We start from the raw sequence: 23,376 nt of genomic DNA on the forward strand, positions 1-23,376 counted from the left end.
TGGGCAGAGGCCTGGTCAAAGGCTCTATGATCAACCATATTCTATTCAAACGTGCTTTTCAATGGACACATTATGGTGGGTTTTTGTCTTGGACATCTATCAGTTTTTTCCTCCTTAGTTTTCTGATGTTGCTGCCTGGTTTTGTGTTGACTGTGTTATTTTCCCCTGTGGTGGACATGCAGAGCCTGCTGGTTCTTCCTGACTGTCTTTGCATTCTCCCTGTCCTTTTCAGACATGAAATTTTACCTGACACTTGCCCATCCAAGCAAAGGTGATGTTTCCAAGTGGCAATGCTGTGAGATGTAGCATGTGGGTCACAGGCAGAAGGGATACGTGCATCTTCAAGGTGTCACCTTGTCCTGTTCCCACTGGCTGAAATGGTGATTGAGCTCTGGGCAGGGTGGAGCCCTCAGGTAGAAGGGGCCTGTGCCCCTCCATCTTCAAGAGGACAGCCACCACAGCCATGTGGTCTATCACAGAAGACAGAAACAGCCCTCTGTCTCACTGAAGCCAATGTTAGTTTTGAGCCTCTTTACATCAGCTGAGCTTTATTCTAACTAATCCAGTACTTGATACCTGGCAGTAGGTAGGTGCTGAAACAGAACCTACTACATGTGCAGTTGGCTTAATGATCAGGCAGTGAGGGCAGAGGTGTTACAGGTAGAAAGCTGGTGACCCTTGCTATGCATGGAAAAGTATTTGGTATGACCCTTGCTTATGATGTATTAGGAGTAGACAACGTGTGACTAAAACTATAACCCTAGAGAAATTGTTTCAGAATTGTTTGGAATGTTGGCAAGTGTTGGTTACTTCTTGCCACTTTCAAAAGAGCCCCCCTAGAGAGACTCAGGCTGCAGGAAGGCAGATGGAGGCACAGGTGGAGGAGAGCAGAGATGGACAAGGGGAGTTTCCCTCTGCCTATGGCCTGTGATTTGTGCTGACCAAGTCTCGTAAGCAGGCCTGGCATTGCAGGTGGTCTCAAGGTACCTTGAGCTGGAGAGAGAGAGGAGGAGGGCAAGCATATAGAGGGAAATAAATAAAAGACAAGGTACCTCGGGCTTTAACCTGTGACTAGATGGGGCCTTTGCATGTGGAACTAAATGGAAGTATGCAGACAAGAAGCTGACCCAGGCTTCCAACTGTCAATGAGGAGGCCCCTGTAAATCTGGACAGTCCCAGCCAGGGCAGCCTATCACCTCCCTCCGCAGGTGGGCAAGAGGATGGGTCATGGACAAGGAAGGCCCCCGGAGGGCCAAGTCAGACCTGATGAGGCCCAGGGCCCATAGAGCTCCTCCTGGAGTTGAGTCTGGGTACCGGGTGCTGTCCTGGAGCTCCTCCCTGCCAGGGAGAGGGGCTCCAGCACTCATGTGGAGTTGCCCACAGGAGACTCTGCACACCCTGCACAGAGATGAGGGCTAAAGTCACTTACACGTGTGAAATCATTGCATTTAAAATACCTACCAGGGACTTCCCTGGTGGTGCAGTGGTTAAGAATACACCTGCCAATGCAGGGGACATGGGTTCGAGCCCTTGTCTGGGAAGATCCCACATGCCGCAGAGCAACTAAGCCCGTGCACCACAACTACTGAGCCTGTGCGCTAGAGCCCGCGAGCCCCAACTACTCAGCCCATGTGCCCAAACTACTGAAGCCTGCGTGCCTAGAGCCCTTGTTCCACAAGAGAAGCCACCGCAATGAGAAGCCCAAGCACCACAACGAAGAGTAACCCCCGCCGCTTGCCGCAACTAGAGAAAGCCCACGCGCAGCAACGAAGACCCAATGCAGACAAAATAAATAAATAAATTTATTTAGAAATATATATATAGAAATATATATATTTATATATTTCTATATATGTATTTATATATATTATATATATGTTATATATATATATATAAATATATATATATTTATATCTACAGGGACTTCCCTGGCAGTCCAGTGGTTAAGACTCCACGATTCCAATGCAGGGGGCGCAGGGTCGATCCCTGGTTGGGGAATAAGATCCCACATGCCACAGCGTGGCCAAAAGATTTTTTCTAATAAATAAATAAATATTAAAAAATAAAATATCTACACAGTGTGCACAACAACCCCACATCAGACTTTTCTTCGGACCCAGCCAGCATAGTTTGGACACTGCTGTGTTTCCCATCCTCTTTCTCCACACTGCAACTTGGGTGTCAGGGGGCAGGCAACTTGCCCTTTAGTTATACGACCTGGTGGAGAGGCTGCACCTTGTCCAGAGGGACTCACCTGAGCTGCATCAGGGACGGGATGGGACTTGGGTTGTACTCTTGGCAAGGGCTGCATACTGCTACAGCAGGCGGCCACGTGGGAAGACTGGGAGAAGCAGCTTCTTATCCCTATTATGTGTTCTGCTCTTCCCCTCCGAGTCAGCAAGCGGAAAATCCTCAGCCAAGGAACGCCGGTCCCTGATCACTGCATAGGGGAACCTGCCGTACAAACTTGAGTGCTCTTTGTTAATTCCCCAGTATTTCATAGTTTTTGTTGCTATTGTGGAAGATATTTCATTTTTTTTAATATTTGTTAATTTAGCTGCACCAGGTCTTAGTTGCGGCACTCGGGACCTTTTTTTAGTTGCGGCATGCGGAATCTAGTTCCCTGACCAGGGGTCGAAGCCGGGCCCCCTGCATTGAGAGCATGGAGTCTTAACCACTGGACCGCCAGGGAAGTCCCAAGACATTTCATTTTTGTTACATTATCTGATTGGTTATTGCTGGTTCGGAGAAATGCTCCTTTTTCTAACTTCTTAAGGATAAATGCTTTTGTCTTCTTTAATAAAGAAAAAGTATTTAAGGCGATATAGTCATATATATTTTTCTCTGAAAATATTCAGTGGATATTATATATTTTACACTTTACACTGGGTTCCGTAGGTGTGAGAATTAAGTGTTTTGCTTTTCATTGCTTTATAAATAGTCTGCAATTTTCCAGCTAGTATCATTTTTGATTCAAAGGTTATGTAGATAGCGTTTCGTAAACTCCAATAGTTAAAGAGTTTTGGGAGTCAACTTTTTATTATGTATTTCTATTCTAATTTTGGTAGTTTAAAATGCATACTTTAAAATATTTGTATTCTTTATGTCTAACTGTATAATCAATTTTTGTAAATGTTTCATGGACAGTCCCACTTAAGGAATTTGAGATTTTCCCATCTATCTGTCGAATCATTTACTGATTGAGGGATTCAGTTTCTTCCACGTGCATCATCATGTTTTTATCAAGCAAAACCTGTTCCGATTCTAGGTACCTGTGTATCTAAGTCCCTAGTTCTCCCTGCATTTATAATCGCTTGTCTTTTTTTAGGTAGTTGCCACCCTGGTTAGTTGCACGAACCGACTCTGATCGCGGGGCTCCCGGCGGCTCCTGGCACCTCGCGCGGGTCAAGTATGGATCCACCGAGTCGCTCGTCCTCCCGGGTCTAGAGCGGCCACACTGCGCTGGGCTGGGCGGGTCCGCGAGCCGGAAGTCGGAGCGGGACTTCCGGGGTCCGCCTAAGGGCCGAGTGGCCTGGGCCCCGCGGCCTTGCTCTGTTCCCGGAGCCACTCCTGGAGTTGGCGACTGCCGTGGTGGCGTTTCGGCGTTGCTGACCGCGCTCCCTCGTCACTCCGATGCCGCCGCGGTGGGTGCCGGCCCCGGGAGGCCTAGGCTCGGTGCGCAGGGGTCCGTAAAGGGGCGTGGGCGGGTCACAGCCGTCGAGGGCCCCTCCCGGGAGGGCGTGCGAGGGGCGCCCTGCAGAGGGTGCGCGGCGGAGCCGACCAACCCCTGACCTGGAGCCGGGCTGCGGGACCGCGTGGCGCGGCTGCTACAGTGCGACGGGCAAGTGTGCGCGAATAGTGTTCTGACGCGCGGGGTTGGGGCGGAGGAAGGGCCTCAGGAATTGGTGCGAACGTCGGAACTGTACGGAGCCGGGTGAGAAATGAATGGGGTTGTCGCTTGGCACCAGGTGTCCTGCCTGGAGGCCCAGTCGGTGGTGGATTCGCCCTCCAGGTGGAGAAAGGGCTCTGGGGATGGGGAGGAATTTATTCTCCCCCAAGGGAGTGGGACTGAGGCTGGGTCATGCCCATCCCGTGGACGCCTGCTATGGACAAGTGGCTGCTGGTCTTCACAGTTGTATCTTTGCTTAGTACCAGGTAGAGCCCTTAGCCAGGAGACTCAAGCTTCCAAGCTCACTGGTGGAATCCAATTCCTGAGGTTGCTTTTTCCTTGCTGACTGTTCTTAGCTCTTGGAGGCCCCACTCCTTGCATATGACCCGTGCATCTGAGTCAGCAACGGCTCATGTGATTAGGTTGGGTCCACCAAGATAATCCAGGCCCGTAAACTTAATTTCCTCTGCAAAATCTCTTTCGCTGTGTAGTGTAGGTTCTAGGGATAGGATGTGGACATGGGTGAGGAGGAGCAGTCTGCTACCACTGATCAGTCTGTGTCCTCCTGGGCAAGATCCCACAAATACTGAAGTGAGAAAAACAAAATGTAAAATGAGCTTAGTTTTCGGGGCTTCCCTGGTGGCGCAGTGGTTAAGGATCTGCCTGCCAATGCAGGGGACACAGTTTCGAGCCCTGGTCTGGGAAGATCCCACATGCCGCGGAGCAACTAAGCCCGTGCGCCACGACTACTGAGCCTGCGCTCTAGAGCCTGCGAGCCACAACTACTGAAGCCTGGGCGCCTAGAGCCCATGCTCCGCAACGAGAGAAGCCACTGCAATGAGAATCCCACACACCACAACAAAGAGTTGCCCCCGCTCACTGCAACGAGAGAAAGGGCGCGTGCAGCAACAAAGATCCAACTCAGCCCTAAATAAATAAATAAATAAAAATTTTAAAATGAGCTTAGTTTGGTACAATTTATAATAAAAAGGCAAAGAAAAAACACACGTATTTGTGTAAGCTTAGAGTAATCAGGAAGGACACATTGGAAACTGGGAAGGAGTAGTGTGGCTGGCTGGGAGATGTTTCACCTTAAGTCCTCTTTAACCTTTTGAATTTTGAGCCATATGACTGTGCCCCTATTCAGAAACAGTGATAATGACTTGAAGATTTTAAAATAAAATGAACTGAATAAATGTTACAAATGATTGACTCTTCCCTTGGAAGAAAGTGAAGGTTCGCCCCTTGGAAGCATCATCTTCTCTGTCTGCTGCTACATGGATGAGTGCCTTGAGTCAGTGCTTTCCCTGCTTTGAATCTTATGCACCATCCCTCTGAGTGCCCACGCCAGGTGAATCTTCCTAAGATGTTTCATTAGTTCTGTCTCCCAATGTAGAAATGTGGCTGATGTCTCACTTTCACCAGGCAGTCAAGACCTCTTATAGTCTGTCCCCCAGCAACTGTCTCTGAGCTCTGTTCACACCTCTGCCCCATCTCACCCTTGCTTTCTTCTACTTTTCCAGCCAGGCATGGCCTAAACCCTCTCTTCTCTGGGCCTGGTTAAATGCCCGCCTGCCCCAGGCTCCACCCCTTCTCTGCTACCTGTGCCCAGAGCACTTGCCCATCTCACTGATGCATTTGCTATTATCTGTCTCCCCACTGAAACCCATGAGGGTGATGGTCACATTGTCCCTGGAATAGACGCTGGCATATAGTGGGTGTTTTGGAAACACTGAAAGCGTGTGTCCCAAGAGGAGAAATTCAGTCCAAGGGTTGGCAGGTAGTGTCTACAGTGGGCTTTTGCCTCATCTTCTCCACCCCTGAAGGGCAGACGGGTCACTGGTACCTGCTCATGGTACAATATGAATAAGGGGCGGAGGGATGTTGCCCCACTCCCAGATGGGCTGCTGGGCAGGGCATGGTGCATTTGCTCAGAGACAGGGTAGTGGGAGGGGTGGAGGAAATCAGTAACTTGGTCCATGTGGGGAACCCATCATGTGTCTGGGTGGGAATGTCCTGTCCCTTGCTCAGAGAGACCACTTAAACCTGGAGATGAGCCCAGGTTTGAGAGTCTTCACGGGATAAATGATGTTGATGCCTCAGGACTGGACAGATTAACCAAGGAAGTTGGTGTAGATACAGAAGTGAACCCTGGAGCACCAACGTGAAGAGGGAGATGAGGAGTCTGGGAGGGAGCCACTGGTGCAGTGGGAGGACAGCCCAGGAGGTTGGGGATGGGAACACCCACTCTGGATGCTGCCAGGGGGACACAACTCAGCGCTGACCAATAGGGTGGCACTGTGATGATTTTGTGCATGTCTGCGGCTCAGGCTACCCCTGGCAGCCCAACTTTGGAGTTGCTGTTCCCCCGTGAGTGGGTCCAGTGGTCCACCTTCAGGGCATTGTGTCAGGAACAAGCCCACCACAGCAGGCACAGGCTCCATGGGAGCTGCTTTCCTCTTATCAGGGAAAGCTTGGGCCCTTCCAGGTGGTGCCAACAAGGCACTGTGTGCTCACCTTGCTCTGTGGTCAGCATCTCACCATTTCCCACCTGTGGCCCTGGCTTGTGAGTCTGTGTCCTCGTGGCTGGCTCACCCTTCCCTTGGTTCCAAGATCAGGGAATGTGGCACCAATCACCAGGCCTTCCAGAGGTCTCAGGCTGCAGGGGTGAAGGAAGTGACCCCTACCTGGTGGGTGGGTGAACCCCTGGAGTTATCCCCTCTGCACACTCACCTGTGTCCTTGCTGGTCTCCAGGTCCCAGCCATGCCCAGCCTCAGAGTACGCCCTGAAGAGGCAGAAATGGAACCCTCAGTCCCTGGACCATCTCCTTGGACCCCCAGAACACAGGCCTGTGTGAGTGATGCTCCCGCTGTGACCCACCCTGGATCTGCACTTCATGGTCCCCTCTGCTGTGGTGACGCTGAGCCAGAAGCCACCCCCCCTCACCATCAGCAGCCAGGTACTGGGTGTGAGTTCCCCACTGATGCCCTTGTTCTGAGGAGACTTTGTCTACATCACCCTGCACTTACCTCAGGAGGTCTGTGTGTCACCATTAGGGGCAGAGTGCCTTGTGGACTTGAGGGGCCAAGGGTGGAGGTCAAGGGGCCAAGAGAGGAAATTGGCCTGGCACCTGGCTGCCCTGGTGCCCTGAGTGGGACACTGCTTTCCTCACCTGACATAGAGGGGTGTGACATGATGGTCACCAGCTGAGCCCTGCCTAACTTACTCACCAGGCTGGTGGTAGTCCGTGCCCTCAGGTCTCTGCCCTAATCCAAGCCTTGGCCCTGTTCCATTCACACTGCCCAGCTGCTCCCATCCCCGTCAGATACCAGAGAGTCCTTCCTGCACACCACTCACTAACTCACCTCTTCTGTGGACCTCTCAGCAGTGATCAGGATGGTTACTCACTGTTAGCTTTCCTTACTGGGATCTGATGGTGGCTGTTATACAAGAAGACACTCTTAACTACGTGGAACCTTTTGTCATACTCAGGACATCTGGGCAGAGTACCCTGTTCAGACCCTGTGTGGCCAGGGAAGGTTGGGCTAAGGGCAGAGATGGCACAAGGCAGTCCTAGGTGTGTTGGAGGGAGGAGATGGATAGAGGATGAAAAACATGACAGAGCCAAAGAAGTGGCCCTGAGGGACAAAGCCTGCTGCCAGATGGCCAGGGGTATACCAGGCAGAGAATGGTGAGTTAGGCCAGGATTCTTGCTCCAGGAAAAAAACAGATTGATGGTAGCTCATGTTTTAAAAACCATTTTGCTATAGAGCAAAATGGTGGAGTAGGCAGCTCCAAACACCCCTTTCTCCATGTAAATTATTTAAAAAAAAAAAAAAAAAAAGGTAGAAGCCATCAGGACCAACTTTGTCAGAAATCTAGAAAACAGGTTTACACAACCAAACAAATGCTGAGTCAAGAAAAAGGCAACTTAACATGGAAAGCTTTACAAACACTCCCTGGTTCAGCAGCATATTGAAAGTGAGCAGCCTGTGTTCCCAGTGTGGGACCTGGTCCCTGGTTCCAGAAGGAGCAGAGCAGAACTTATTCAGAAATTATTTTCTTTGTTCTCACCTGTGTGAGGTTGGATAAAGAATGCAAAGTGTTTGTCCCTGTGTTGCCTAACTCAGAACTTACTCAGCAGAAAAGTGGTGGGCTCAAAAACACTGAAAGGTGAACTAAAATCCCACAGCCACTTGGGACATCAGTTAACAGTACAGTTGACCTCCTAAAGCCTAGGAGGGAAAGTTGGAGAAATGAGGGCATTCAAAAGCACCCTTGTATATCAGGGAATTTAGAAAGCCACGTACCTGCCCAGGATAGGATATATGCTAAGAAAAGACCTATGAAAAACAAAAAAAAAGAAAGAAAGAAAAGGTCTATGAAGATTGTAGCATAACCTGTAGCTGATCTCCAAAATTAATGAAAGCAGGAAGCCACAGCAGAGTAATAGTGTTAGTGTCCCAGGAGAGCCAACCCACAAAGGCTGGGAGAGGTGTATTATTTTTATTTTACTGTTAGTGTTCAAGGAACTCTCCATTCAAACAGTAGCTGTACACAAGCTAAAGAAACAGAGACGTTGGTGACCACACATGACAAGGGATGCAGTCTTTGCAAAAGTAGTTTGGAAAGTGACTAAAAGAACGGATGACTGGAGCCTCCAACAATTAAGAGTAGCAAACCCTGGAGGCAGGAGAGACTGATTTACAGAGTTATCACAGTAAATATTCAAATGTCCAGTTTTTAACAAAAAATCATAAAGAATACAAATAAGCAGGAAAATATGGCTGGCCCATTCAAGGGAAAAAAATTAATTGGCGGAAGTGTCCCTGAAAAAGCACAGATACTTGACAGACTAAATCAGCTGTCTTAAAGGTACTCAAAGATCTGAAACAAACCATGGGCAAAGAGCTAAAAACTATGTATGAACAAAATGAGAAAATCAGTAGAGATAATTGTAAATATACAATTTATATTTTATTTATTATAAAAAGAAACAAAGTGTAAGTCCTAGAGCTGGGACTTCCCTGGTGGTCCAGTGGTTAAGACTCCACGCTTCCACTGCAGGGGGCATGGGTCCAATCCCTGGTCTCCCACATGCCACGTGGTGCAGCCAAAAATTTGAAAAAATGAAGTCCTAGATGTGAGAATTATAATAACTGAAATGAAGAGTTTGCTGGAGGGTTTCAACAGCAGATTTGAGCAGGCAATAGAATCGGTGAACTTGAAGATAGACAATTGAAGTTATCCAGTCTGAGGAACAGGAAGAAAAAAGGTTGAAGAAAAGTGAACAGAGTCTAACAGACTTGTGGGATACCATCAAAGGAACCAACACACATATGGGAGGCCAAGAAAGAAGGGAGAGAGAGAAAGGGGCAGAAAGAATATTTGAATAGTGGCCAAAACATCTTAAATGTCATGAAAGACATGAACCTACACATCCAAAAAGCTCAGCGAACTCTGACTAGGACAAATTCAAAGAGATCCACACCAAGACTCATTATAATCAAATTGTCGAAAGACTGAATCTTGAAGACAGCGAGAGAGAAGCAACCCGTCTTGTGTAAGGGATCCTCAATAAAATTAACAGCCAGTTTCTCATCAGAACCCTTGGAGGTTGGAAAGTAGTGGGATGACATATTTAAACTGCTGGGAGAATGAAACTGCCAACTAAGAATTCTACATCTGGCAAAATTACCTTTCAGAGTGAAGGCAAAGTTAAGATATTCTCAGATAAACAAAAGCTGAGGGTGTTTATTACCAATAGACCTGCTCTGTAGGAAGTGTCAGAGGGAGGGACTTCGCTGGTGGCCCAGTGGTTAAGAATCCACCTTCCGGGGCTTCCCTGGTGGCTCAGTGGTTGAGAATCTGCCTGCCAATGCAGGGGACACGGGTTCGAGCCCTGGTCTGGGAAGATCCCACATGCCACAGAGCAACTAGGCCCGTGAGCCACAACTACTGAGCCTGCGCGTCTGGGGCTTGTGCTCCGCAACAAGAGAGGCCTGTGCACCGCAATGAAGAGTAGCCCCTGCTCACCGCAACTAGAGAAAGCCCACGGACAGAAACGAAGACCCAACACAGCCAAAAATAAATAAGTAAATAAATAAATAAATAAATTTTAAAAAAAGAATCCACCTTCCAATGCACAGGATATGTGTTCAATCCCTGGTTGGGGAACTAAGATCCCACATGCCACGGGACAACTAAGCCCACATGCTCTGGAGCCCACGCGCCACAACTAGAGAGCCCACGCACTGCAACTACTGAGTCCACTTGCTCTGGAGCCTGCACACCCCAACTGGAGAGAAGCCCACATGCCACAACGAAAGATCCCATGTGCTGCAACTAAGACCTGATACAGCCAAATAAATAAATAGTAAAAAAAAAAAAAAGAAGAAGTGTCAGAGGGGTTCTTACATATTAAGATAAAAGGAGGGCTTCCCTGGTGGCGCAGTGGTTGAGAGTCCGCCTACCGATGCAGGGGACACGGGTTCGTGCTCCGGTCTGGGAGGATCCCACATGCCACGGAGCGGCTGGGCCCGTGAGCCATGGCCACTGAGCCTGCGCATCCGGAGCCTATGCTCCACAACGGGAGAGGCTGCAACAGTGAGAGGCCCGTGTACCGCCAAAAAAAAAAAAAAAAAAAGGATATTAGGAACTCAGAGCCATACAAAGAACTAAAGAGGGCTTCCCTGGTGGCGCAGTGGTTGAGAGTCCGCCTGCCGATGCAGGGGACACGAGTTCGTGCCCTGGTCCGGGAAGATCCCACATGCCGCGGAGCGGCTAGGTCCGTGAGCCATGGCCACTGAGCCTGCGCGTCCGGAGCCTGTACTCCGCAACGGGAGAGGCCAAAACAGTGAGAGGCCCGCGTACCACAAAAAAAAAAAAAAGAAGAAGAAGAACTAAAGAACTCTGGTAAAATTAACCACATAGGTAAGGGTAAAAGCTAGTATTATTGTATTTTTGGTTTATAAACCCACTTTTTATTTCCTATATCATTTAAAAGACAAATGCATAAAAATAATCACAAACCTATACTATTGAACATACAGCATATAAAGATACATTTGTGACAGCAACCTCATTAAGGTGGGAACATATCTGTATAGGAGCAGAGTTTTTGTATGCTGTTGTGGCTAAGTTGGTAACAGTTCAAACTCAGTGGCTCTATTCTGGGGATTTAATGTACAGCATGGTGACTATAGTTAATAATGTATACTTGGCAATTGCTAAGAGAGTAGATCTTAAAAGTTCTCACCACACAAACATACACACAAAATAGTAACTATGTGAGGTGATGGATGTGTTGACTAACCCTATGGTGGTCATCATTTTGCATATATACATGTATCAAATCATCCCATTGTACACCTTAAATTTACATGATGTTATATGGCAATTATATTTCAATAAAGCTGGGGGCAGGGGACCAAAAAAGCTGAGGGGGGTGGGAAACCAAACCAGATTGTTTTAGGATGTTAAGATATTAATTATAATCCCCATGATACCACTAACAAAATATCTTTAAAATATACACAAAAGGAATTAAAAAATGGTACACTACAAAAATTAAACTGAGGGACTTCCCTGGTGGCACAGTGGTTATGAATCCACCTGCCAATGCAGGGGACATGGGTTCGTGCTCCGGTCCGGGAAGATCCCACATGCCGCGGAGCGGCTGGGCCCGTGAGCCATGGCTGCTGAGCCTACACGTCTGGAGCCTGTGCTTCGCAATGGAAGAGGCCACAACAGTGAGAGGCCCACGTACCGCAAACAAAAAAAAAGAAAAAAGCTAACAAACATCCAGGACCAAGTGGCTTCACTGGTGAATTCTAAGAAACATTTAAAGAAGGATTAACACTAAGTTTTCTCAAACTCCTCCAAACTATAGAAGAGAAAGGAAAGTCAAAGACATCACAGGAAAAGAAAATTATATATTAAGACATTTTATGGCTATATATGCAAAACCCTCAACAAAATGCTAGCAAACTGAATCCAGCAGCACATTAAAATATTATATCCTGTGACCAAGTGAGATGTAACCCAGGAATACAAGAGTGGTTCAACATAAGAACTAATCAGTGTCATTTACTGCATTAATGGAATGAAGGAGAAAAGCTATAATCATCTCAATTGATGCAAAAAAATGTATTTGATAAAACCAAATACATTTTCACGATAAAAACACTGAGGGAACTCAGTACAAGGTAACATCCTCAACATGATAAAGGCATTCATGAAAAACCCATAGCTAACATCATATACATTTGTGAAAGATTAAAAGCTTTTCCCCAAAGATCAGGAAAATATGCCTGCTTTCACCTGTGCTATTCAGTATTGTACTGGAAGTTGTAACCAGAGCAATCAGGCAAGAAAAACAAATAAAAGTCATTCAGATTGGGAAAGAAGAAATAAAACTACCTCTGTTTGCCTAAGGCATGATCCTATATATAGAAAATACCAAAGAATCCATTAAAAAGCTACTAGAGCTAATAAATGAATTCAGCAAAGTTGCAGGGTACAAGTCAACACACAAAATCAGTTGCGCTTCTGTACACCAACAATGTACAATCTGAAATGGAAATTAAAACAATTCATTTATAATAGCATCAAAAAGAAAAAAATCTACAAATAAATTTAAACAAGTGGGTGAAAGATGTGTTGGCGGAGAACTGCAGATCATCGCCAAAAGAAATTAAAGGATACCTGGGACTTGCCTGGTGATGCAGTGGTTAAGAATCTGCCTGCCAATGCAGGGAACACAGGCTCAAGCCCTGGTCCAGGAAGATCCCACATTGCCACGGAGCAGCTAAACCCATGTGCCACAACTGCTGAGCCTGCGCTCTAGAGCCCACGAGCCACGACTACTGAGCCCACATGCCACAACTACTGAAGCCTGCGCACCTAGATCCCATGCTCTGCAACAAGAGAAGTCACTGCAATGAGAAGCCCATGCACTGCAACGAAGAGTAGTCCCCGCTCACCAAAACTAGAGAAAGCCCATGCACCGTGACTAGAGAAAGCCCACACACAGCAACAAAAACCCAATGCAGCTGTAAATAAATAAATTTATATATTTTTAAAAAAAAAAGAAAGGATACCTAAATAATTGAAAAGACATGCCATGTCCATGTTTCGGTCTTAATAGTGTTATGATGTCAGTGCTATCCAGAGCAACCTACAGATTCAATACAATCCCTGTCAAAATTCCAACAGCCTTTTTACAGAAATGGAAAAGTCAGTCCTCAAATTAATATGGAATTCAAGGGGCCCCAAATAACCAAAACAAGCTTGCAAAAGAACAAAGTCAGAGAACTCATTTTTCCCAGTTTCAAAACTTGCTACAAAGCTTCAGTAATCAAAACAGTTTGGTACTGACGTAGGATAAGCATACAGAACAATGGAATAGAATTGAGAGTCTAGAAGTAAGCCCATACATCTGAGGCCAATTGATTTTCAACCAGTGTGTCAGGACCATTCAGTGAAGAGAGAGAACTCTGTTAAATAAATGATGCTGGGACCAGTGGATTTCCATGTGCAGAAGAGTGAACTTGGCTCCCTACCTCATGCCATATGCAAAAATTAACTCAGAATCATCCAACTACCAAATTCAGGAACTGAAATCATAAAACTGTTAGAAGAAAACATTACATTTTCATAACGTTGAGTTTGGCAGTGGATTCTTAGATACAACACCAAAAGCATGAACAACAAAAGAAAAAGGTAAATTGGACTTCATCAAAATTAAAGACTTCGGGGCATGAAAGGACATTATGAAAAAAGTGAAATGACATCCTACAGAATGTGAGAAGATCTTTGCAAATTGTATATCTGGCAAAGGTCTAGTACCCAGAATATATAAAGGACTCTTACAACTCAACAACAAAAGACAAACAGGCCACTCTTTAAGTGAGCAAGGGACTTGAATAAACATTTCTCCAAAGAAAATATACAAATGACCAACTAGTAAACAAAAAGATGCTCAAATTCATCAGTGATTTGAGAAATGAAGTCAAAACCCGAGTAAGGGGCTTCCCTGGTGGCGCAGTGGTTGAGAGTCCGCCTGCCGATGCAGGGAACACGGGTTCGTGCCCCGATCCGGGAAGATCCCACATGCCGCGGAGTGGCTAGGCCCGTGAGCCATGGACGCTGAGTCTGCATGTCCGGAGTCTGTGCTCCGCAACGGGAGAGGCCGCAACAGTGAGAGGCCCGCATACCACAAAAAAAATAAATAAATAACCCGAGTAAGATTACCACTTCACACCCACTAGGATGGCTGTAATAATAAAGTAAATAAATAACAAGTGCTTTCAAGGATTTCGAGATACTGGAACCCTCATACATTGCTGGTGGGAATGTAAAATGGTGCAGCCACTCTGGAATGCAATTTGGCAGTTCCTTGAAAGTTTAAACATAGCATTACCATATGACCCAGCAATTCCACTGCTAGATATATGCGCCAAGAATTCAAGGCAGATACCCAAACAAGTACATGTACATCGTGTTCATAGCACTATTCACAATAGCCAAGAGGTGTAAACAGCCCAGACATCCATCACTGGATGAATGTATAAGCCAAATGTACTTTATCTACACCATGGAATATTATTCAGTCAAAAAAGAGAGTGAAGCTCCCTCATTTACACCTGCTGCAGTGTGCCTCAAAAGTCACATAATCATATGATTTCATTCATATAAGATGTCAGGAGTAGGTAAATCCATGGAGACAAAATGCAGGTTTGTGGTTACCAGGAGCTGGGGGCCAGGAGATATGGAGATAAACTAGTGCATAGGGGCTTTGGGGTAATGGAAATGTCTTGGGACAAGATGAAGATGTTGATCACACAACATTGTAAGTGCACTAAATGCCACTGAATTGCTCATTTCAAACAGTTAATTTTTGTCTGTCAATTTCACCTCAACAAACTACTAAGTAAAATGAAAACAGAGCCCCTGTGGGAGATGGGAGACTAACGGAGCCCCCACCCGAGTCTGTGGTGCCGCTGGGGTCTGTGTGGCAGACGGCAGGGTGAGCACTGGAGAGCCACAGCTCTGCCCCTCAACAGCCACAGCCACATGTGGCGCTCACAAGTGTGGCTTTGACGGGAACTTTTTCACAAACATGGAAGCAACTAATCATAAAGGTCTTTAGTGTTGTCTCTCAGGAAGTCTAACAGGTTTGCTGTGTGCTGGAAGGGCTCAGAGTCTTCACCCTTTTCTCCATTTGGTGTCACACTTGTGGGGGCAACACAGACAGTGCAAACAAGTGTATTTGTTTTCAAATCTTTTCCTTCACCATTAAACCCAATTTTTTAAAAAGATTTTTCTTAAGGGAAGCCATATTTCTATGACTTTATATTTCCTTTCAAAAGAGGAACTTTCATTATTTTTCCAATAGTTCTTATGTTGCAGAGGAGAATTGTATCCAGTTTAGCAAATCAAAAATGCCCTCTCATCATCCTCACCTCACTCGCTCTTGTTTCCTGTCTCAGTAAACTTCTTCCAGGTCGACAGTAGCTCTGGCTCAAAAACCAGTTCCTATTGCCACCGCTTCCTGAGCACAGTAATGACCTTACCTCAGTCAGGGTTCAGCAAGCCATGGCCTACAGGCCAGATCCAGCTAGCCAGTTGTTTGGGGCCTGCAAGCAAAGAACGGTTGAAGGTTTTTTAAGGATTATAACAAAGCAGACCATATGACAGAGACCGTGCAGCCACAAAGTCCAAGATGGTCCCTCTCTGACCCTTTATGGAAAAGCTCCGTCCCTTCCCCACACGCAACCAGGAGAGGGTGGAGCCCCCCGGATCAGTCATGGGGTGCAGCAGGGGACATAGTGAGCCCTGTGTCATCCCATCCAGACCCTTGTTTCCTCCAGTGACCTCCCTGTCTGTCCTGCAGCCCTCACTGTGCCTCCCCCCACCACCGTCAGTCCAGCGGCCTGTGGACATTACCACAGGTGCCCAGGGGCTGGGGCTCTGGGAGAAGATGGTAGCCCGCGTGCAGCGAGCGATGACAGGCCTGCATGAGGGTCAGCAGGAAGGCGAAGCACGGTGCCTGCATCTGTGTGCTGGCCGCATGGCCAAGCTCCAAGGAGGGGGTCCTGGCAGAGACTCTATGCAGGGGCTTCCAGCTGGGCCGTGGGTCAGGTGACCAGAATGTGAATTGTCACCACCAGGCACATGGGCATGGTAGGCAAACAGGCTGAGCGTATGGCCAAGCTGGGTCTGCACTGAGATCCAAGCATAACAGAAGCCTCCAGTTGGGGTGGGGGAGACAGACTGCTATTGTGGTGGTAGATTGAAGTTCCAGGTGGGGAGAGGCAGTTGTCTTGAGCTGAGGGGTAGGTCAGAGGGCAGCAGGCCCAAGGAGGCTGGGGGTAGGGAGGGGACAGCCTGGGGACACAGAGCCCTGTTGGGGGCAGTGGTCAGAGAAGTCCTCTCCCGTGAGGTGATTGAGCCAAGACCAGCAGAAGGGAAGGGAAGGAGGGAGCATGAGGACCATCGGGGAGGGCAGACCCCAAGGGGAGCGGGTCCCTCCTGCTCAGGAGAAGCGGGAGCAGAGGGGGGAGGTTGTCAAAGTGCTCTTGTCACCAGACTGCTGTGGGCGGGAGGGGAAGGTGGGAGGCCAGGTTAGCTACTCCCCATCCAGGCAGGAGCAAAGGGTGGTTTGGCCTGGATGTCTCAGGTATAACGAGAGAGAGAGATCCAGTAGAGCAGAGTTTCCTTGTCCTTCAGGTGTGAAAAAGGGGGTGCCTCCCAATGTGACAAGCAGCCTTGTGCACGTCTCTGTCACGGAAGGATGGATGCAGCAGCTGAGCCCTGGTACCAGCTAACAAAGTGCAGTCACAGTGCAGGTGCCGAGAGGTACAGGTTGCTTTGGCAAATGGGGCACGGTCGCTGAAGCCTTCTCTGTCAAGTGGGATGGAGTCTGACATTCCAGAGTCATCACCATGCAGTCGGAGCCAGTTCTGCTTCCTTGAAGGGAACGGGCCCTGCACCTTCTGGCCTGGGCCCAGGCCCACACCTGTGAAGCCAGTGGTGGGCGCCCAGAGAATGAGAGCTGGGCCAAGCAGCCAACTCCAGGCTTGTGCATCTGGAACAGGAGGCAGGTAGAATGTCTAGCAATGCAACGTGCAGGGAGCTGTGTTTTCCTTGAACAGGTGGGAGGGTGAGTGCCTGGGTTTGGGACATGCTCTGAGGTAAAGCCAACAGGACCTGCTGATGGCCTGCTGTGGGTCAGGGGAAGGACAGCCAAGGGACTGCCTCGACTCAGGCCAGGATTTTGGGTGGCCTTAGTCGGGAGACTGCAGGTGCTTTCCTGAGAGGTGGGGTCTGGGGGTCAGGTTAGGGTTGGTTTTCAGTTGCTGTGCAGCCTGGTCCCCTCAGCTCTGCCAGCCCCTCACAGTCCCCTCAAGAGACCTGGGACCACCACCCACCATGGGTCCCATGCTCCCAGACTTGTCTGTGTTTCCCTGTTTCCTTCCATGTGACTTCTTGTTTGTCATTTCAGATTGGGACCCCAGGACTGAGGGCAAGGAGTTTCTTCAGAAGGAAGAAGCTTCTGAGGATTTGGAATCACAGGCAGAAACATCAGAAAACCACGCCAGTGATGTTTCCCAGACGCCTGAGCTTGGAGAGCTCTGTGACGGTGCATTAGAAAGAGACTGGGAGGTCCCTGAGGATGAGAGAGAGGCACAGTCCCCCTGCTGGGAGGGGGACTTCACACCAGTGCAAGTGCTTCTCAGGAGCTCCTCAGGAGAGAAAGAGGTGGACTGTGACAAGGTCAAAAGAGGCTTCAGTCTCAGCCCAAGCCCAGTGGCACGTCAGGGAGCCCCTGCAGAAGAGAGGCCACATCCACACGACACGCATGGCCAGAGCTTCCCACGCAACATGGACCTAATCAGCTGTGAGGGGCTTCACGCAGCCGAAAGCCCGTTCATATGCAACGAGTGTGGGAACACCTTCCAAGGAGGCCCCGATCTTATTCAGCATCAGACAGCGCACACTGGACAGAAGTCCTTCATATGTAATGAGTGTGGAAGGCCCTTTAGCACACATTCAGACCTCCTCAGGCACCGGCTTACCCACCGCGGAGAGAAGCCACACATGTGTACTGAGTGTGGAAAGGCCTTCAGCCAGAGCTCCAGCCTTAAAAAGCACCAGAAGTCCCATGTGAGCGAGAAGCCCTACGAATGCAGTGAGTGCGGGAAGGCCTTCAGGAGGACTTCCAACCTCATCCAGCATCAAAGAATCCACTCCGGGGAGAAGCCATACGTGTGCAACGCCTGCGGGAAGGCCTTCAGGCGGAGCTCCAACCTTATCAAACACCAGAGGGTCCACACAGGGGAGAAGCCCTTCGAGTGTGACGTGTGTGGGAAGGCCTTCAGCCAGAGCTCACACCTGAGGAAGCACCAGAGGGTCCACACCGGGGAGAGGCCTTATGCATGTAGCGAGTGCGGCAAACCCTTCAGCCGGGTGTCCAACCTCATTAAGCATCACAGGGTCCACACGGGGGAGAAGCCCTACAAGTGCAGTGACTGTGGGAAGGCCTTCAGCCAGAGCTCAAGCCTCATCCAGCACCGGAGAATCCACACTGGAGAGAAGCCTCACGTGTGCGGTGTGTGTGGGAAGGCCTTCAGCTACAGCTCAGTGCTCAGAAAGCACCAGATCATCCACACGGGAGAGAAGCCATATGAGTGCAGCATCTGTGGGAAGGCCTTCAGCCACAGCTCTGCGCTCATCCAGCACCAGGGTGTGCACACGGGCGACAAGCCCTATGAGTGTCGCGAGTGCGGGAAGACCTTCGGTCGCAGCTCCAACCTCATCCTGCACCAGCGAGTTCACACTGGAGAGAAGCCCTATGAATGTACTGAGTGTGGGAAGACCTTCAGCCAGAGCTCAACTCTCATTCAGCATCAGAGGATCCATAATGGGTTGAAACCCCACGAGTGTAACCAGTGCGGCAAAGCCTTCAACCGGAGCTCAAACCTCATCCACCACCAGAAAGTCCACACTGGAGAGAAGCCCTACGCGTGCATCGAGTGTGGGAAGGGCTTCAGCCAGAGCTCGCACCTCATTCAGCATCAGATCATCCACACCGGCGAGAGGCCCTATCAGTGCAGTGAGTGTGGGAAGTCCTTCAGCCAGCGCTCGGTCCTCATCCAGCACCAGAGGATTCACACTGGGGTGAAGCCCTATGACTGCACAGCTTGTGGGAAAGCCTTCAGCCAGCGGTCAAAGTTGGTCAAGCACCAGCTGGTTCACACCAGGGAGTGAAAAGAAACCGCATGAGGCTCCACCCCGACTCCCCTGGCAATGTCCCAGCCTCTCCCATCCCGAGACTTGAGCTGGGCTCTCTCATTCCCTCCACTCCACAGCCACTGCCCACAGAGGCCATTGTCCACAAACCAGAGACCCTCCTGTGAGACAGGCTCCTCCCCCGGCTCCCCTGCCGTTGCTCCTACTGTGTGTGACCTCATTTCTTTTCGGTTTGCTTTTCCAGTTTGTTATCAGACTGCCGTATTTGTTAGAAGGGAAGAGATTATAGAGGCTGCATACTTAGGAAGAGAGTTTATTACTGTAACGGAACATAACCAAGGAAGTAGACTGACATTCAGTGTGAGATATGACCACAGCACTTCTTTTGTTTTGTCACTAGTCATAAGAACTGAGTTCGCTGTCAATGGCTGCAGTTGGCATTCTGTTTACATAAAGTCAGGTCAAGAGTGTTTCAGGTCTGGTTGCTGTCACCCTCTCCCAGAGGTGGTGCATACTCATCACCACCAACTCCTCACCCCTCTCCCTCCCATCGCATAATGGGATTCCCCCACTGCCCCCTTTCCTTGGTGCCTGCCTGCAGTCTGAGGTCGTGTGTTCTCACTCTGCTGTGCCTCAGGCCCCCGTGGCCACTCAGGGCTGCAGCACAATTAAACGTGAGGCTCTTTCCCAAGCTCCAGTCCTGGCCTCACCCACAGAGGTCCATTCTCTCCATGCCCCTCCTGGTCACCCCACAGGCTCCCAGGCTGTTTTTTCCCAGGTCCATCATCAGACATTTATGGGGCACCTAGGTGCTCCTAGGAGGTGGGCCCTGGTCCCATAATCCCCAAGCTGGGGGGACTTGGCCCAGAAGCAACACCTCTACCACCAGGGAGGCCTTGACCTGGGGGTGTTACGGGATGGATAGGTTGGGGTGGGGGGCACCTCCTGCATTGCTCCAGGAGAAAGGATAGCAATGGGCAGGTATCATCAGGTTTGTACTTATGGTGGGAAGGTAAGGTCTTGGCTCCTATGTTATCAAGGAAGTAGAGGCAAGGCCAGCAGTGGCAGATGCGGAGGGAGAGGTGGGAGTTTGGAGAGAACAGTGTGGAAGGCTTGACTTGGATGCACAGGTGTGTCCCGTGGGCTTGGGCAGCATAGGCTGCCCACCCTCACCCCAGAGACCCTGCAAAGCAGCTGGCACTGCTGCCCTGCAGAGGCATCTGTCACACCCTCCCCTCCGCCTCAGCCCCTCCCCCAAGGCAACACCCCAGTGGGATGCAGCTTGGACGGCAGTCCTGCCCTGCCACCCTCCAGCTCCCCGCCCCGGTCTCTGCCTGACGAGACCTCGCACTCTCTCACTGTAGGGCAGCTCCTCATCCAGCCTGGATTTGATGACTCCCATTTTCAGTAAGTACGTGCTGGGCACTTGCTCTGTGCCATTCACAGTGGGGATACAGCAGGAAACATGAAAGACAAAAATGCCTGCCGTCGAGGAGTTTGCATTCCAGCGGGGGAGAGAAAATTGTCTAACAGTTATGATTGGTGTGATGAAAAGTAGAGCAGGAAATGGGGTCTGGGTGTTTTGAGGGTCTCAGTCTTAAATGGGGGCAGAGAAGGCCTCAGTGAGACGTCGTGTGAGCTATGACCTGCAGCAAGTGCGAGAATGACCCAGGCAGGTGGGTTAGGGTTAGGGTTGGCAGCAGCAGGGGGCCTGTGGGCCAGGGGCACAGTGACGAAGAAAGAGCAGACAGGTGGGACCGTAGGCGGGCCCCACAGGCCTGCAGCTTCTACTCTGGGTGGAATGGCAAGATGTAGACGGCTTGGACCTGACGTGCATCTCAGGAGGATTGTCTGCTGTGTGGAGAAGAGGTTGGCGGGGCAAGCGTGTGCCCCTCTCTCTGTCACTGCCTTTTCAGCTCCTTTTCCCCTTCCCCGGCCTCCAAACCGCTAGTGAATCCCGAGGCCGAGGCCCAGGTGAGCAACAGCGGCCACCTCTGGGAGACAAAAGGTCCACAGGAAGGGGCTCCTCTGCTCCCTCGGCCCTGCAGGCGGCTGGGGAGAATTCACCTGATTTTGTGCCGTCTGCAGCCTGAGAAATTTTAATTTCAGGACGTCATGTTTTGAAAGAGGAATGGTCTTGAAAAGCAAATGTCCGTCAACCACCGCCTGTGTCTTCCCTTTTGACTTTCACGGTGTCCTTGGAAGTGTATTCCTTGGGGAGTAAGGGCTGAGTCTGTGAGATCCATAGGTAAAGTCACTGACCTCGGGCCTGGATGCCTCGTTCCCGGGTGGCCAGAGCCTGGCCGCAGCCTCAGGGAGTGGCTCCAAAGGGGTACACATCTGTGCCCCCGGGAGAGTGACAGCCATGATTTCAAACAGAGCTTCCCCAATTTGACTTTTTAAATTTAAAATCAACATCATTCTAGAAAATGCAAATGTTGAAAAGGGGGGAGAAAAGGGAACACTCTTGCGCTATACTCCAATAAAAAAATTATTTTTTTAAAAAAGAAAAGAAAAGGGGGCAAGATATCATACATAATTCCACCACTTAACTCATTCTCTAGGGACAGCAGTGCAGGGCTGAGACTTGGTCCGAGCGAGAAGCAGAGACGGGGAGCACAGCCACTGTCCAGAGAGCTACCTGGACTCCAAGCGGGGAGGTGAGCAGTAAGTTTCAGGTGGACAACATACTGATTCACAATTATTAAAGGTTATACTCCATAGTTATTATAAAATATTTGCTGTATTCCTTGTGTTGTACCGTAGATCCTTGGGGCTCATTTTATACCTCATGGTTTGCACCTCTTACTTCCCTACCCCTATACTACTCCTCCCCCCTTCCCTCTCCCCACGGGTAACCACTAGTTTGTTCTTGACGTCTGTGAGTCTGCTTCTGTTTCGTTATGTTCACTGGTTTGTTGTATATTTGTAGATTCCACACATAAGTGATATCATACAGTCTTTGTCTGTGTCTGACTTATTTCACTTAGCACGACGCCCTCCAAGCCCACCCGTGTTGTTGCAAATGGCAAATTTTCACTCTTGTGTATGGCTGAGTCGTATTCCATTGTATATACAGGCCCATTTTTCTGCGGTCTGACTGTTGACAGTGTTTAAGCCTCACCCCTCCTCCCCCGACCCCTGTGCCACACTGATGGGAAAGCCCGGGCGCCCCTCCCTCAGGGCCAGCAGAAGGTTCAGACCACCCAGGCGCCTGCTGGAACGTGGGGGAGGGGGCTCCCCCAGCCCCACCACAACGACAGTAAGCACCCAGGCCAGTCTCTTTTGCCCGTGCTCTCAGACCACTTTGGACCTTCTTGGGAGCCCTGCCCTGCTGACCTCAGTTAGGTAAGTGATAAGCCTTTTCCTGCACTTGGGGTGTGTGTGGCATCATCAGTCTTCACATCAAACCAAATCTTCAGTGGGGGGTGCCCAGCCACCTCGCCAGGTGACCATGAAAGTTGGGACTGGCATTGTGAGCAGGAAGCCCATGCGGTGACGTCACCCAGGAGTCTCTGCCCTTGCTCCGTTACTAACCGGCCCGCTGGCTGCAGGCCGGCATCACTCAGCCGCGCTGCACGTGTTGCATTGTTGAATCCAGTGGAGCCTCGTAGAGTTAGCGGACCGAAATCAGCAGTTTTCCTCATACTTAATTGGTGTTTAGGGACAAGAGTATGGAATGGGGACCCTCCTTAAAGTGGCCTTGGGTTGTGTGTCGGATCCCAGACCTACCTCTATTTGAGAACAAAGCTGCAACTGACTAGGCTCAGGGGAGAGACTATGCCCCGTGCGAGATACGCATCCACTGGGTGGTGACTCGTGGAAAAGCATAGGTGAGGCTGAGGTCCACACTCCAGGGCAGGAGCTCGCCAGGACCCCTAGATGCTGCCACCGCTGCTGCTTCAGCCAGCATCTGCGTCACAGTGAAAACCCTCATGCTCAGCGTTCTAGAGAAAACACTCCCGGCACAGCCAAGGGATTAATTCAAATCCAAATTAAGCCTAGGGTCCTTAACCCATATCAAGCAGCCATTGCCATGGGGAAGCACCTGACCTGATGACACTGACTGAAGTCTCCCTGGAGGAAGAAATTTATCAATGTGAGTGCAATAGAGAGGACCCCCTTGAAGTATATCCAGACCACACACACCCCCAAAAGAGAAATTGTGGACAAAGAAATCCACAATTTGACCCAACTTGACATTCAGAATTTACTAAAAGAACTTACGTAA

The 23,376-nt window shown here is 49.5% G+C and overlaps 1 protein-coding gene across 1 annotated transcript; it reads left to right on the forward strand.

Moving 5' to 3' along the window:
• Positions 1-3,545: 3,545 nt before the first annotated feature.
• ZNF16 (zinc finger protein 16) lies at positions 3,546-22,066 on the forward strand. Its single transcript, XM_079901152.1, has 3 exons — positions 3,546-3,675; positions 6,645-6,849; positions 17,398-22,066. Exons 1-3 carry the CDS (start codon positions 3,634-3,636, stop codon positions 19,161-19,163), a joined length of 2,013 nt encoding a protein of 670 aa, XP_079757278.1. The 5' UTR covers positions 3,546-3,633; the 3' UTR covers positions 19,164-22,066.
• The last annotated feature ends 1,310 nt before the right edge of the window (positions 22,067-23,376 follow it).

The sequence above is a fragment of the Stenella coeruleoalba genome (assembly GCF_951394435.1).
Source record: "Stenella coeruleoalba genome assembly, chromosome: 17".
Classification (NCBI taxonomy): domain Eukaryota; kingdom Metazoa; phylum Chordata; class Mammalia; order Artiodactyla; family Delphinidae; genus Stenella; species Stenella coeruleoalba.

Excerpts from the sequence above, each read along its gene's own strand:
- ZNF16 (XM_079901152.1), top strand. The coding sequence starts at position 3,634 with ATGCCGCCGCGGTGGGTGCCGGCCCCGGGAGGCCTAGGCTCG. Across the intron at positions 3,676-6,644 it reads CCCCGGGAGGCCTAGGCTCG|GTCCCAGCCATGCCCAGCCT; the intron begins GTGCGCAGGGGT and ends GCTGGTCTCCAG. Across the intron at positions 6,850-17,397 it reads CCCTCACCATCAGCAGCCAG|ATTGGGACCCCAGGACTGAG; the intron begins GTACTGGGTGTG and ends TTGTCATTTCAG.